Genomic DNA, 15,608 nt, shown 5'->3' on the forward strand with positions numbered 1-15,608 from the left:
ACAGAAAGATATATTTCAGTACATAGTAATTCTTGTGATGAAATATGTCTTAGAGGTTGTCCACAGATTGAAAATATTAATAAACTAAAGTATCTTGGTGTGATATAGTGGATCAACACCTAAGGTGGGATGAACATGCATTATATGTAACAAAGAAATTACGGCAGCTAATACATAAGTTTTATTTGCTACGTGATATTCTCAGCAGGAAGAACCTTTCCATAATTTATAACTTATTAGCTGAGTCAATTTTAAGATATTGCATAGTAATATGGGGAGGTCTCTACCGCAACGCTAAAAAAAATAGCAAACTACTCAAAATTGTTTGCTAAGAATACTCTTCAAAAAGGACAGATTATATAATACATTAAGTCTGTATAAGGAATCCAAGCAACTAAACTTCAAAAACTTATTTGCATATTATTGCCTAATATATATCTACCTATCGTAAAACAAAGCTCATTGTTAATCCGCTTAAACATTATGTTACCCGATTCATAGAAAACAAATTTATTGACTTGCCAATTTTCAAAAAAAGTCACAAAGATTTGTTTTCTTCATTGGCCCTGAATTATATAATTCACTACCTTTATATGTGAAAGAATTGAGAAGGGAGAAAGATTTCAAAACTAAAGTAAAGGAACTCATCTGAAAATAATGTTGAGCTGATGATACCTATAATTTTAAATAACTATCAAATACTTACCTCATAAAAATTCCTGTACCTCTTTGCTTTTTATCTGAAATCAATATTTACTGATACTCGTCTGACTCGACTGATTCATAAACTGTATAAACTCTAGGCATATTTTCTGGATGATCATTAAGAAGTGCAAAACACAAGCATCCTATGCTTAGTTTGTATTCTTATTGATCGAAGGAACACAATGATTGTTAAGTACTTGTATTCGCAAATGAGCGATATATGTACTAAATGTAATAACTCCTAATGGACATGTATTGTGTGATATTCTATTCAGATGAAACAAAAAAAAATTGAATTTTACTTTTTTTCTGTCATAACATTTTACACGTTGTTTTTTTGTTATTTTGTCCATAGAGTCGTTTTCTACTTATTATACTTTAAATTTGAAACCTTGGACTTTCATTTTCTCTTGGACTTAGAAAAATACCATCCTCGTAGGGTAAGATGAAGTTAAGAGAACAAAAACAAATAAGAGACTTTTTGTCAATCGATTGAGAAGAGAATAGTGAATGAAAAGCATTTTAATTAAGATTGAAATTCAGTTCTGGAACCACATAATGAGAGAGAATATAAATAGGTATAGCAAATGATCAGATTTCAAAAAAGTCGGCCTTCGTACGACCGGCACGAACCCTACAGCCTTTTTCTGAATTGCCTAACTTCCAAATTCTGATATGGAGAAATCTGCATCTGGTGACAGCAGCTGCCTTATTTTCATACATTGTTACACTGTCTGAGAAAGGGATAAGGATAAACCCAGCATTTGTTACACCAGGATTATCACTATGAGTACCAATCCACTGTCCTGGAAAGCGACGCGACGGTTCAAATAATCTCAGGATTTTCAACAACGGCCTGTTATACATCACGCTGACTTTCTTCATTAGATTGCTTTTGTCAGGAAACCACAGGATTTTTAAATGATCCGTATTCTTTTAAATTAAGAACTAAATATTGATTTACCATATTGTCGCCTCTTTGGATACTTATTAGAGGACGCACGTTCAGCATCAACACAATTTCTTTGGCACAAAATGTAACATGACAACATATCACATTTTCAGTATTCGAAAAGCTACCATTTTTCATTTTTAACACAAAATTCCTTTGAAAATAAAGCTAGGAGAAAATTATCAGAAAAACCGAAATTCTCAAATTTCGGTTTTTCTCGGATATCTTCAAAACTACTCGGAATACCAAAACTTTCTAAATGGCATATTATTATTATGCACATAAATGCGCTACTTTTTTCCAATTCAATCGACCCCGTATCACTTACCGTTTCCGATATCCCCATGCTGTTTTTTCTTATTTTGGACACAGTGTATATCTCCACCATTGGGTGATCCCATCACAGAAATTCTTCGTATATTACAGAATACTCCACATCATTCAAGACTGTTCTGGAATGTTTCACGATTGCCTGAGATATTTCCGAAAATTTCAGAGTAAGCATCTCTAAAATTTCACAACATTCCAGAATCTTCTGGAAAACACTTTCTCGAGGGTGAATTTTTTAGCCCTTATTTCTTCAAAAGCACGCCCTTTACGAGAAAAAGACTTATATGTTCTGCTTCCCGGGCCGGTTCACTAGTTTTTGAATAATCTTTAAATTCATCATTTGAATTTTGGATTTGAGGATTAGGAGAAATTTAGATCAAATTCAAAAACAATTTTTCCATTCTTGACGAAATGTTGTTGGAAAGAAATAACAGGTCACTCCACACTTGAAGTACTGTTCTACATCTTTCTGTTGGTTTACTGAAAGCATTAGCTAGAGATGCGTAGTAAGATTAAAACAAAAACCTGTCTTGAAATAATTTAATTCAGTTACATTTGCATCGCTTTTCGCTTTTCCAAGCAAACATTGAACACGTGGATGACAATAATTTTTATGGACTTCTGGCAGAATTGGCTCACTCCAAGGCGTTCATTCACCCTTCGAAGTTTGATACCAAACAGTTGTTGGACTACAGTAGGGATGAACTACGATGTCTAACAGGCCTTCTTACAGGTCACTGTTATTTGAATCATCATATGCAGAGACTTGGACTGTCGGAAGACAGTGTGTTTCGCCTCTGTTTGGAAACAGATGAAACAGCAGAGCATATAATTTGTGCCTTCCCCGCTGGGGACCGAATCAGGTTCTTAGAGTTCGGCAGAGCCGTACTCTTACCATATGACCTGAAAGACCACTCACCATACAAACAAACCGGCTTCGTTAGGAAGCTGGGTTTATTTGGCCGAGCGTGAATAGGTGTGAGCCACAATAAACCCTTGCGAGTTTCGGTGGAGGGTCGAATAGACCCACTCACTTTAGACCTAACCCAACCTACTCCACATTTGAGGTACTGTATAGCTTTCTGTTGGTATACTGAAAGCATTAGCTAAAATGCGTAGTAAGATTAAAACAAAAACTTGTCTTGAAATCATTTTATTCAGTTACAAAATTGATGTACATCATCAATCGATAATAGATACTTAGTGAGACTGTACTTATAAAATATTTAAATGAATGTTCAATTTTTGATAGTGTCTGCAACTTTTTGACCTATTCAAAATTTCTAATACGAAATCTACAAGGCATGTGATTGATGATATAAAATAAAAAGAAAATTTCTCTGGGATTTGAAAAAACACTTAATTGTCTTATTGTATGTATTTTTATCCAATATTCTATTTGACTATTCTATTGCAGAGTACATCAATGTAATTTTTTATTGTTGTATTATTGAATCGTCACCATACGTCTATCATTGATTTCATTTCAATATTTTGAAGTTCGACTAGCCTTCTACGTAGAATGCAATCCTGAACACATAAAAAATATGCAAAATGTTAGATCGTACACTGATTTCACCGTGAAATATTATACGCAGAATCCATGAAACTTATCGTACCACCTTACCAATTTGTTTTTTCGGCACTTCAGTTGTACTTGTAGTTGCAGTACAATTAACTTCGTCGCTACCATCACTGCAGTCTTTTTCGCCATCACAAACCCAACGTTTTGAAATACAATGATAGTGAGGAGGCCCACAAGAAAATTCAAATGCAGAACATCTTAGACCCTTGCAACTCAACTCGTCAGAATTGTCAGGACAGTCCTTGTCCATATCACATTTCCAAGCTAACGGTATACAGGTACCACTTGTGCAATGGAATTGATCAGCTGGAATAAAAAATACTTCGAATTCACAAAAACAACTACTGTAAATACATTATAATCAAATTCCTCCAAGGTGACAAATACACAATCAGTACAATACATGGAGTAACTTGGTGAAATTTTGTTTCTCAATAGTGAAAATAACACAAAAGTGTGTCTAGACGTGCGAATAATATATACCTAAGCTTTGTCTTTATCTAGACAAATTTGCCCAACTACTGTTAGAAATAAAAAACAAAAATTCCGCCAAAATTATCCAAGACTATCGTAATACGCCATCTTCTGATACAAATACAAGTGAAAAATATCTGGAAATTGCCTGTATTTCAATAGTAGGCACAACACCGACTGTATTTCAATAGTAGGCACAATACGGACTTTAGCAAAAATTATTGAGAAATTAGTCAAACTACGTTTAGATGAATTCTTAAAACTGCACTGTATTATAAGCACCAGTTTGGGTTTCAAAAGGAAAAAGATACAAATGATGCTATCTTCTCTTTTTTATATGAAATTTACTCTGAATTGAATGCTGGTAAAGTAGCCGTCGCAATTTTTTGCGATATTTCAAAGGCGTTTGATTGCGTTAATCATAAAATTTTATTAAAAAAACTTCATAAATATGGATGTAAAGGTGTAACGAACACTTGGTTTGAATCGTACCTTTCAGGTCGGAGTCAAATGGTGAGGACAACGGAACTCTCGGAGAACAGGGCCATTGAATCTGGTGTACCACAGGGTTCTGTGTTAGGCCCTATTCTGTTTCTGTTATATATGAATGACATATCTATGATTAACATATCTGGTAGTTTCACTCTATTCGCGGATGATACTACAATATTGTGGAAAGAAAAAAACTCAATGGAGCTAATTAAAATAATATCATAAGACTTGAAGAAGGTGAAGAGCTGGTGCGATGCAAATTTACTCTCTCTAAATGCATCCAAAACGAATATAATATCATTCAAATGTTCGCTTGATGACATTTCAATAGACGCTGACGTTACAAAATAAATTAAACACAAAGTTTCTCGGTGTATTCATTGATAATGGGCTGACATTTGATGAGCACCTTAAACAACTGAAGAGTAAGATCTCCTCAGGATGTTATGCAGTTAGAGTAGTTTCAAATGAGTTGGGTTTCCATGTCGCAAAGACCGTTTACCATGCACTTGTTGAATCTCGACTACGTTATGGAATACCTTTTTGGGGAGCATGCAACTCATCCCTCCTCTCTTCTGTATTGATATTACAGAAGAGGGCACTAACTGCAAACTTCTCCTGGGTGGCTCGGGCTGCGTGACAAATATTTCTGCCTCTTTCACTTTCACGGTCTGGCCAAGATATTAGATCGTATGAGACCGGCGTTTAAAACTCCGATTCAAAAGAAATCTGTCTATCTATCGATTAATCGTGTCCTGTTAACATCGCCACCATCAACTTTTTTTTTCAAATACAGATCTGTCGCTCTTATAACAAATATTATTCGACCAATAACATCATGAATCAATGATACTTTCCAAATAAAATAACTAGCATTAGTTTTTTTGTAAGTTGTTGTTACGGTTTTGAAGTCACTACCTCAAAAATCTGTGGAATGGTTCAATTTTTAGTAAACTCCCGGTAGATTTCATAATGAAGGAAGGCAACGTCTATAAAATTTTACAATATAACAAAAACAATTCTTTTCGTATTATGATGGAGTATGACCCTGTATATGCCAGGAAGTGAAACGAGTCTATATTTGCTGGAATCGACAATTCAACAAAATAAAATTGCCACAATCACAAAGTTTATTTGTGAGATATCATTTTTTCCGCATAATTCATCCGTCTTATATCATTCGACGTACCTTTCTTCTTTTTTTTGATTTTGGACCAGACACGGACACGATTTTGTGGATCTGAAGAAATGTTTCGAACATTTCTTCACCTCAAGGGAGATAATCATCTACTGTCGTAGGATTTATTTTAGAATATACACGAAACTTTCTAGTTGAAATCTACATTGACGAAGAACTTAGACACCTGAAAAGCCAGTCTCCACCCCAGGTATGAAGAAACATTTTGTGTTTTTATTGGTACGAACTATTTGCTTGCAAAAATGCGTTTCAGACATGTATGAATTTTTAGGCCAGCATTTTCCGTTTGCCTCTGTACAATATTTTCAGTAAAACTGAATCTGTTTGTCGCTAACTGATGATACTGTTGTAAAACACGCCCTATAGAAAATAACGCCAGCCGCCACTGGTAGCTATAAACTAATTGTGACGTAGCTGAAAGCGTGCGAATGTTCGCTGTCGTTTTAGATGTGGCGATAATAATGCTACAAGCTTCGATGGAAATCCGAGGAATTTTCTAGCGCCTTCGATTGACAAATATAAATGCGATCCACTCGCCTATCGAGACAGTCAGGTGGAAGTGACAGTGCGGTGCGCTTAGCGATCTAGTAAGGCGATAGACATTCGAATAATAGTTGAAGTTTTAGTTGGAGTGTTTTTTGTATTTGAAGTGAAATAAAATTAAGTTTGATTATTGTTCAGTGTAGTCAATTGTTGGTCAACCCACGGGGAAAACCGTAATAATACACTCAATATCTCCCCAAGAATAACGGTTGGCGAATCTCCGCTTCTTGGAATCCTAGATAGATCACTTCTGTTGAAAGCGACATAAGAGCAAATCGTAACCCTCATTTCTTAATCAAGGTTCCTTATTATCGTTTATTTTGATTTGAACGGGACACATTAGCATCACATATGTAATAGTTTAAAACCGCCACAAAATAATTGTTTACTCTTCTGTGCTTCCGCGTTAGACACTCCACAAAGTAATTTTACAATGTTTCAATTCAAATAGTTTACTGAGTTGGATTGTAATTTTGAAGTTTTTCCTCAGCAACTTTTGAACAACTGTTAACCGATGGTATTCACACCTATATACCTATATTGACAATTCTCAACTGTCTACTTTGAACTGTAACATCTCAGTAAATACTCATTTAAATTCATCGAAATGAGCGCCATTTGAATCAGTGCACTTTTGCTAACCTAACACAAGTCGATTTATTCCGTCAGTATGAAAATTGTGTTCTCAGGATTCGATGGAGTACACGAGTGCTGTTTTTGCCTGGTCCTGATTGGCTAAGAATCAACCGGTGAGAAAGTTATCAATTAGCGAGAGGTCTGAGGACTATAGTGTGTGAGGCAGAACTTCGTCGCTCAATTCGTTCAATTTTCGGATGGTGATTTGTAAAACGCGCGGACGGGCGTTGTCGTGGAGCAGGATTGGGCCTCTTCTGTTGACCAGTATTAGCTGCTGCTGCTGACGCAATTTTCGGTGTGATTGATTGGCCCGGTTGCAGACAGTTATAGTGAATCACATCAGCCGCTGACCACCATACAGTAGGTTTTCGCCATTGGCTCATCGGTTTCCAACCATTGTCTTTGACGTCTCCTGTTATCGTAGAGGATCCACTTTTCATCTCACGTGACGATCCGATTCAAAAAAAGATCGTTTTGATTGCGCAAAAGCAAAGAAGAAGAGGCCTCGAAAAGTGACAATTTTTGTCGATCGTCCAAATCATGAGGCACTCACTTTTTGAGCTTTTTGACCTTTCCAATACGTTTCAAACCATCAAAAACCGCATGGGAGCTGATGCCCAGTTCTTCCACCATCCCGCGCATCGTTTGGAAGGGGTCAGGCTTCCGTGGGTTGGGCTACCTATCGGGCGCGTCCCCAGGTGGCGGATAGGGGAACGGTCAGAGAACTGGAGGCCTTGTCCGGGAAGCCAATGTGGCCTTACGGACGGGGTTGCCGGACTTCTGGTCAGTGGCAGAAATAAGTAGGGTGAAGGGAACTGAATCTACCCCAATCTACCGCTTGAAATGAGGCTGGACATAGCAGATCACCTCGTGATGTGATACAAAGGCCAAGGCGTAAGCGCATTTGCGGCGCCGAGGCCAAAAGGAGAAAAAGAGCGAAGGAGGCAGAAATGCAGCAACTATAAGTGCATCCTCCTCCTCCCCCACTCCATTTTCAAGAGCAAGGACATTTCCTGTGGCGGGCGCCAAGAGCTCTGCCTTGAATAAAGGCGTAAGGAACCGACTGCCCCTGCAGGAAAGCTCCCTCACTTGTGCACCTCCATGGAGGGAATCCCAAGAAGATCGAAGAAGCCGCTCTATGACAGTAATGTCACTGCACCTTCCAAAACCTTCGAGGAGGCCACCGTAAGACACCTCAAGGTTGCCAATGAGAGTGTGTATTCCGCTGGCCTACACCAGCAATATAAAGGAGATGTCTTCTAGTGACCTGTCCACCTTCCTGGAAAGGGCAGAATGGACGATGACCTCCTGGGATGACGATGAACTCCTCGGGAAGATGTACAATGGGTCACATGTGGCCTGAGTGCTGTGGGTCTACACTCATCCTTCCTATTCTACAGATACAGATACAGGGGTCAGGCTCCACCAGGGTCCCCAAATTCTCGTCCTGGATTACTGTAGGTCGACCAATCCGGGACTCATCTTCGAGTCTCTAATCTCAGGAACGAAATTTAGCAAACCATCGTTCAACACTGCGTTCTTCAACACGATCATTGTCTGAGTAATTTTTCGGGGTGCTTTGGCAGCGCTTTGGTTCGATTTGAATTCGTAGAGGAAAATTAGTTGAAATTTGAATAAGCTGAAAAGAGGCAAAACATTGAAATTTGGAAAAAATGAACAACATCAATGTTTAGAGTACAAAATTCTCTATCGATCAGTATGTACCAGAACACAGTAGAATGAACAATCAATGAGATATGTGGAGCTATTTTGCTTTAGGGCAACCAAATCAACATTTTTTTTTTCGTTCTGATCGTTATGTGTGAAGACAACATGACATGTTCATAACAGTGGGTGAACCCCGATGATCCACCTAGGCACTTCCCAAAGGCGAAAACCCACCAAAAAATTGAGAGTCAAAGTTCTGCCCCACCCAAAATACTTCCCAGACCTCACGCCAATCGATTACTAATTTTTCTCGCCGGTAGAAGATGCGCCAATCAGGACCAGGCATAAACGACTTTCGTCGACTTCATCGATTCCGGAGCATTCAATTTTCATTGCATTGAAAATTAAAACGTACAAAACTTTTGAAACAACATAATGATAGTTTCGAAAACATATTCATTTATTGCAATAGATCGTCTTCGCCATTTGTCATTTAAATTAAATGACATGGATTTTCAGTACTGGGAAGATTGATTAACAAAAATTGATGAAGTGTGACAATATGAGGACTAATTGTTTGCACATGTTGGTATTCAGAGGATTACATTGAGAAATAATTGATTACAAGTAACCTCTACATGATGTTCAATTGAAATTCATATTGATACGTTAATTAATTCATTTCTCAACTTCAATTTCCTATTGAAAAAACTTAACAGTTTCATCTGTTAATATCCAATTCAATAATATTTAGCTAACAGTGTGTATTATTTGGAAATCCAGGTTGGAATACAATATTCGTGAATATTACTGGAGTTTTTTCCCAACATCAAACCGTTATTTTAACACCTCGATACGTGTTTTGATCACCAAGTGATCATCTTCAAGAGGAAGATCAAACTGCGTGTCATATTAATAACTTACCTTTACATACATCAGGGTTTCTTGATCCACAGTTTTCTTCATCAGACCTATCATTGCAATCAATAACACCATCACATTTCAATAGGTCCAAAATACAGTTTCCATCATCACAAGAGAATTGATCGGCGGTGCAATTTTTTTTCGGACATTCGAATTCATCTGATCCATCAGCACAATTTGGTTTAGAGTCACACCTTGAATGAATAATTTGTTGGATGAAATAAGTGGAAAAGAATCACTTTTATTTGAATAGGTGATTGCTTCAGATGATGAAAGCAAAATCAAATCAGAAACAAAACAGTGAGGAAAATTCAATGAGATGTATTTGACTAATCTTGTTTCTACCACCATATATAGTCGAAATAACTGATATAGTAATCTTTGAAGCTATCGGCGAACTCAAAGGCCAAAAAAACCAATACAAAGAAATAATGCCGCTACGAATTAGTCCACGTGGACTGAAGAATTAGCGGTTCGTATTTTACTAACCGACTTTTTTGATTGGTTGGAGAGTCATAAAATTAAATTTGAAGTCATGTTACGGTGACCAACAGAATGCAGCGATGAGTTCCGCAGTTGTGTCGTCAATGTTCAGTTCAGGAACTGATCGCGATTTGAGTGTTGAAATTCGATATTGGTAAAGTTATAATTACTTAAAATTTTTGTTATTTATTTAAAATGTGGCGTCCTTGGACAAGTACTAATAGTAATAACGAGTGTGATAACAACGCAGACTTTTTTCTGTGTAGTGATTCCAAAAGCGCTGGTGAACAATGCGAAAAAGAGATACCAGTGAATAAGTTTCGGATGCATTTGAATATTGAAATACAAACAGTATGTTTCAATGTATATAAGAATCTACATATCAAGTTTGGTTTCGAGGGAAAAAACTATGACAAGCAACATCAGATTTGACCGAAATTTCTTTCTCAGCTGTATGTAAAATAGTCAAAAACAAACCTTATGAATGCAAGACACGATTTGATGCGAGATTACCAAACTTGGTATGACACTCACGACACAATTACGAAAGGGGGAACTGATGGTTCGATAATGTGTACGCCTAACATGCCTGCAAACAAAGGATCGCGACTAATCATTGTGCATTGTGGAGGAAATAAAGGATGGGTTCCGAATTCTTTGAAATTATGTGGAAAAAATTTGAGGACTGCAATGTTGACTATCATAAGAACATGGAAGATAATATTTTCGAGGAATGGTTTGAAAATACATTGATCCCAAATTTGGATGCGAATAGTGTAATAGTTCTTGACAACGCTTCCTATCATTCGCGGCAGCTCATCAAAGTACCGAATAAAAATTCGAGAAAAGATGAAATACAAAGTTATTTAATGTTTAACAATTTGTATTTTGAAGATAACTATACCAATAATCAACTACTTGAAGTTTCACAGACAAAAACATTTAAAAAAGTGTATGCCCTTGAGAGTATTGCTGAAAAGTATGGACACACCCTATTGAGACTTCCCCCTATTTTTGTGTTCTCAATCCCATTGTTTGGGGAAAATTGAAACAAAGCATCAGGCGTAAAATAATTTTCCAAAATTTGATAAGAAGGTGATATACTTAGCTAGTTAAAGAAGAAGTATCTAATATTCCCGATGAAGACTGGCAGAAAAGGATCAAAAAAGTAATTTTAGTTGAAAAAGACTATATGGAGATACTAACCGGTACCGGTCATTGTCCGCTTAGAGGACACCTGAATAAAATGGGGCTGTGCGACGGAGACCTCAGCTGCAGATTTTGCAACGAAGGGATAAAAATAGCTCTACACATCTTATGCGAATGTGATGCACTGAATCACAGGAAGCAGGCAATACATGGGCGTACAGAATTACGTCCAGAAGGATATGACGAACATCCAACACAGAACCTGTACAAACTAGTACATGGAACGAGACTAATGGAGTGGGTGTCGTGAGAAGATGGTAGAATAAACGCAATAAGCCCAAGAGGCTGCAGAGTTTTCTGGAGACTTGGACTAAATGGACAAGTCAGACAGCTCCCAAGGTACCAAAAAAAATGCAGAATGCAGAAATGATCCATATGCATATTACATCACATGTAGTATAGTTATCAGAATGTATGGGTCTATATTAAGTATTAAGTTTGTTATATTAATATAATAATACATGTTATAATTTCACTGAGTGACGTGCACGATGGTCTTCGCCTAATCATATTCTCTCTCTTTTTCACCTCGTAGGTTGCGCTGGTCGGGGCCTGTCCCCAAAGCCCCGATACATTCGGAGGGCACACCGGCATCATCAACCATTATCCACTCCCCGCAACGCGAGGTAAGTGATCATTGGGTCTGAGCATAATGTGCCCAGAGTAGATGCAATGCGCTGATAATGACGACCTTCTGTATTTGTCTGGCCGAAATTTCTGCCTTAGTACTATAAGCCGTTATTATTTTGAAATTTGAGAGCAGGGAGGGCACCATTTCATCAAGGATTCTAACTTGACTGCATAGAGTCTCTGAATTTCGAAGAGAAATTCTCGTTATTCCATTCGTTGTTTCTCTTTTTTTTGTACGATATACATCAGGTTCATCGTTTGTAACAGCTTGTGGATGGGAAATAAATAAATGAGGAGTGCCAATAAATTTGTCACTTCTCATTCCCTCAGAATATAAGGCAGTACTTACTGGTGTCAAGTCAATACCATAGACGTGACGCGTTATGTCCATGGATATAGGCTGAGACCGCATATGCTAGACAGGCCGGCAGCAAGTGTATTGGTGTCTCAGGTGCCTCGCGTGCCTGTACCTGGGGTCACGCGACTACGGTAGACTAAGGTGTTGAAGTCACCATCCTGGCAGGCTACGACGAACACCTCAATTTCAAACTTAATCAAGTGCTTTGATGAGCCGAGGTTCCGGAAATTGTTATACATGTTATCCGGCTTATCCATATGTTGCCTCAGGAGGGAAGTGATCTCTGCGGCTCACACGACCTGAGATGCCCTCAAGCACCAAAAAGGTACACGTTCCCCAATTGTTGTTCGTCAAAAGAACAAATGGGTCAATTTCACCAAGTTGGCAGCCTTTGAGAAGATTGCTCCAAGGTGGTTAACTTGGCAGACGGCTTCAAGGTGCAGCCTTCGTCAGCGGGGGACTACAGGAAGGCAAGGGAAAAATATCACCACCATACATACACCCTCCCTGAAGACAAGCAGATTAGAGGTGTCTTCAGAGTAGAACCAGAACATCTGGGGTCGTCTGACATTGAAATTGCTCTAATTGGAGAATGCTTTCAACCATCATCCGTCATCAGGATGATGCGAGGCGGTCAACCGCTACTTCTGTTTCTGCTTCTAGTGAGCCAGAATCAGAAGAACATTCATGACATCAACAAACTGTTCAATGTCAGAATACCCAGCATCATAAAACATTGATAGGGCTGTGTTATCGCTGCCAACGATTCCTATTTGCGTCATGTCCGCCGGCAGACACCTTTCAGGTGGATGGATAAAGCCACGCACCGACCCGCCAAAGTGCAACAACTGTAAGGATTCGCACACTGTGAACTACCCCGATTATACCGAGTTCACCAGGGTTCGAAAGAATGACAAAGTAGCGGAAGGCATGCTGGCGCAGCTGGTCTACAAAGAAATGAGTTATGCTTGAGCGGCAAAGAGCGATGCTAATACCTCCACCAAGCCGACTGCAGCTTTTGGAGGTCCTCCCTTGTTGAGGATTTTTGACATCTGTTCCGCCCTGGATCAGATGAAGAAACTGTTCACACAGTTCCCCGTACTCAACTCTATGTTTACGGTGGTGATAGCTGGAACCTGGTAATGGCTAGACAATTCACACTGCCTAGCTCTCTTAACGTTATATTTTGAAATACCAATAGGATTTTTAGCAAGAAGTTTCACTTCGAGAACCATTTGACTGAATGTAATATCGATGATGCACTTGACGCACATCTTCACAACAAACCTTTTGGAATTCAAAACTGCCATTTTCACTATAGAGAACGCGTTGAATGTGCGGAAGACGAGTTAGCATTCTTGTCAAATGGAATCTTCCACACGTACAATGCGGCATTGACTGGAATCAGCTACACGGTACTAAGGCCGTGGGTGTCAAGTTTCAACTGAGGAGAGGTCATTATAGACTAATCTTGCTCTTCAACCCTCCGCAGAACTGTCTACTCCCAGAATCACTGGATGAACTGCTGATGCCGATAATGATTTCAACGCCAAGCACCAACTGTGGAGCAGAATCACTAATGCGAACGGCCAAGTGCTCCATGTGCATGAGTATCGAGTGGATAGTATGTGGGCTCAGGTGAGCCCACATACTATCACCTGACGTGCTGGACATCGCGCTGCTCAAAAATGTCTCTATGTCCTGCGAAGTCTAAACTCTGTCGGAACTGGACTCGGATCATAACCCAGTCATCCTGATGCTGGGTGATGTTCCTACTCCCCAAGACTATCGCATGAGATCATCCACGGATTAGAAAGCCTTTGAGGCCCACCTAGTTGAGACACGCACGGATCGTGAGGCACTCCAAACTATTTTCGCTTTTCGCGCAGCAATCAGGAGGGAGTGTCCACTGCGAAGCTACCATGAGTTTTTTCACATGATAAATAACCTTATCCGGGAGAGAAATCGGCTCAGACCAGTTTGCCAGCGGACTCTCTTTCCTGGAGACAAGGCTGCGGCAACCAGGTTAAACAGGCCATTTCTGACTACCGAAACGAGAGGTGGAGCAAGTGTTTGGAATCGCTCGAACTTGGGGAAAATGAGCTTTGGCAAATCACCCGCAGGCTCAAAATGAGGGAGACTGTCTGGAATGGAGGCCTCCTACACAAAATGCTCGCTCTTCACCTGCTTTGGGGCCTAGTCCGGTGGATTAAGCCCTTTCTGAAAAGTAGAGCATTTGAAATCCGAGTTGAAGGAACCCTGTCCCCCAGTCAAGTACTTGGGTCCTATGATAGACCGTAGTCTATCTATCTAGAACACACGTTGAAAAGGTGAAGGGATCTCCAACCTGATTCAACCGAAGACGATCAGTTGTACAACTTCAACGTTAGTTAGGAAATCTATAGATTATGCTGTAAACTTATATATGAAAAAAAAATCTGTTTAAAATCTGTTTTTCCGTTAACCAGCTGTCGCACCCCTACGAACGACAACCCTCAGAAGTCGAAACTTGTGCGAGCTAAGGATTAACGAGGTCTTACCTTTTAACGTGTGATTCCTAACACGGGTTGGACGATAGCAAATGAAGATCGATCGTTCAGACTAGGGCTTGAACCACCGACCAACACGGCAGTCAATTCGAGTGAGTGAACAAATCACCCACCCCGAACCGCTTGGCTATCGACCGAAAACCCGGGAAAATTTACTTTATGGGATACTCACGCATTTTCGCGATGTTTTCTGTGATGATACCTACTACGTGATGGTAGGAATTCAGAACACTTTTAATTTTTTGTCGGACTCAATTAGTTTTCGAGATATAGCCTGTCAAAGTTTGTATGATGTCATATTTTACCCTTTTTTTTAAGCAATAAACGATTGCAATTCAAATATTTTTCATTCAACACATCTTTTTCCATATGATCGCACTTTTTTCTATCCCTTTTCATTCACTTTCAATTGCCAAGTTTCTTGAAATTAGATTGAAATTCTATAATTTGTCACATGCTAACTCATCCTAACCTAACCCGACCTAACCTAACTCAGTCTAACCTTACTTTACAATTTAAAAAAACTATGTATCCTCAACATCTAACCTGACCTCCAAACTCTAAAAGGAATGCATTTTCGAATATTTACTTTTGTATAAACTATCTTTCCTCAACATCTAACCTGACCTCCGAATTCTAAAAGGAACATATTTTCGAATAGCGAAACTTCAATTCATAAAAAGTGATTTGTGTGCACCTGACAAATTCTGGAATTTCATCCTAATTTCAGGAAACTCGACAATAAGTAATTGAAAAGGGATAGAAAAAGGTGCGATGATATGGAAAAAGTTGTGTTGAATAAAAAAATATGTAAATTGCAATAGTCTATTGCTTATAAAAAAGGTAAAATATGACGTCATACAATCTTTGAC

At 38.8% G+C, this 15,608-nt stretch overlaps 1 protein-coding gene across 1 annotated transcript in view; it reads right to left on the minus strand.

The window, feature by feature from the left end:
• The window catches only part of LOC111514650 (uncharacterized), a 102,484-nt gene that overhangs the window by 57,621 nt on the left and 29,255 nt on the right, over positions 1-15,608 (minus strand). The window contains exons 10-11 of the mRNA XM_074182706.1: positions 9,508-9,701; positions 3,601-3,878 (exon numbers count right to left, since the gene is read on the minus strand). Coding sequence (XP_074038807.1) covers positions 3,601-3,878; positions 9,508-9,701 — 472 coding nt within the window. The remainder of the gene's footprint in view (positions 1-3,600; positions 3,879-9,507; positions 9,702-15,608) is intronic.

The sequence above is a fragment of the Leptinotarsa decemlineata genome, unplaced genomic scaffold (assembly GCF_025532065.1).
Source record: "Leptinotarsa decemlineata unplaced genomic scaffold, Ldec_3_MD MMD2_tig00026328_RagTag_RagTag, whole genome shotgun sequence".
Classification (NCBI taxonomy): domain Eukaryota; kingdom Metazoa; phylum Arthropoda; class Insecta; order Coleoptera; family Chrysomelidae; genus Leptinotarsa; species Leptinotarsa decemlineata.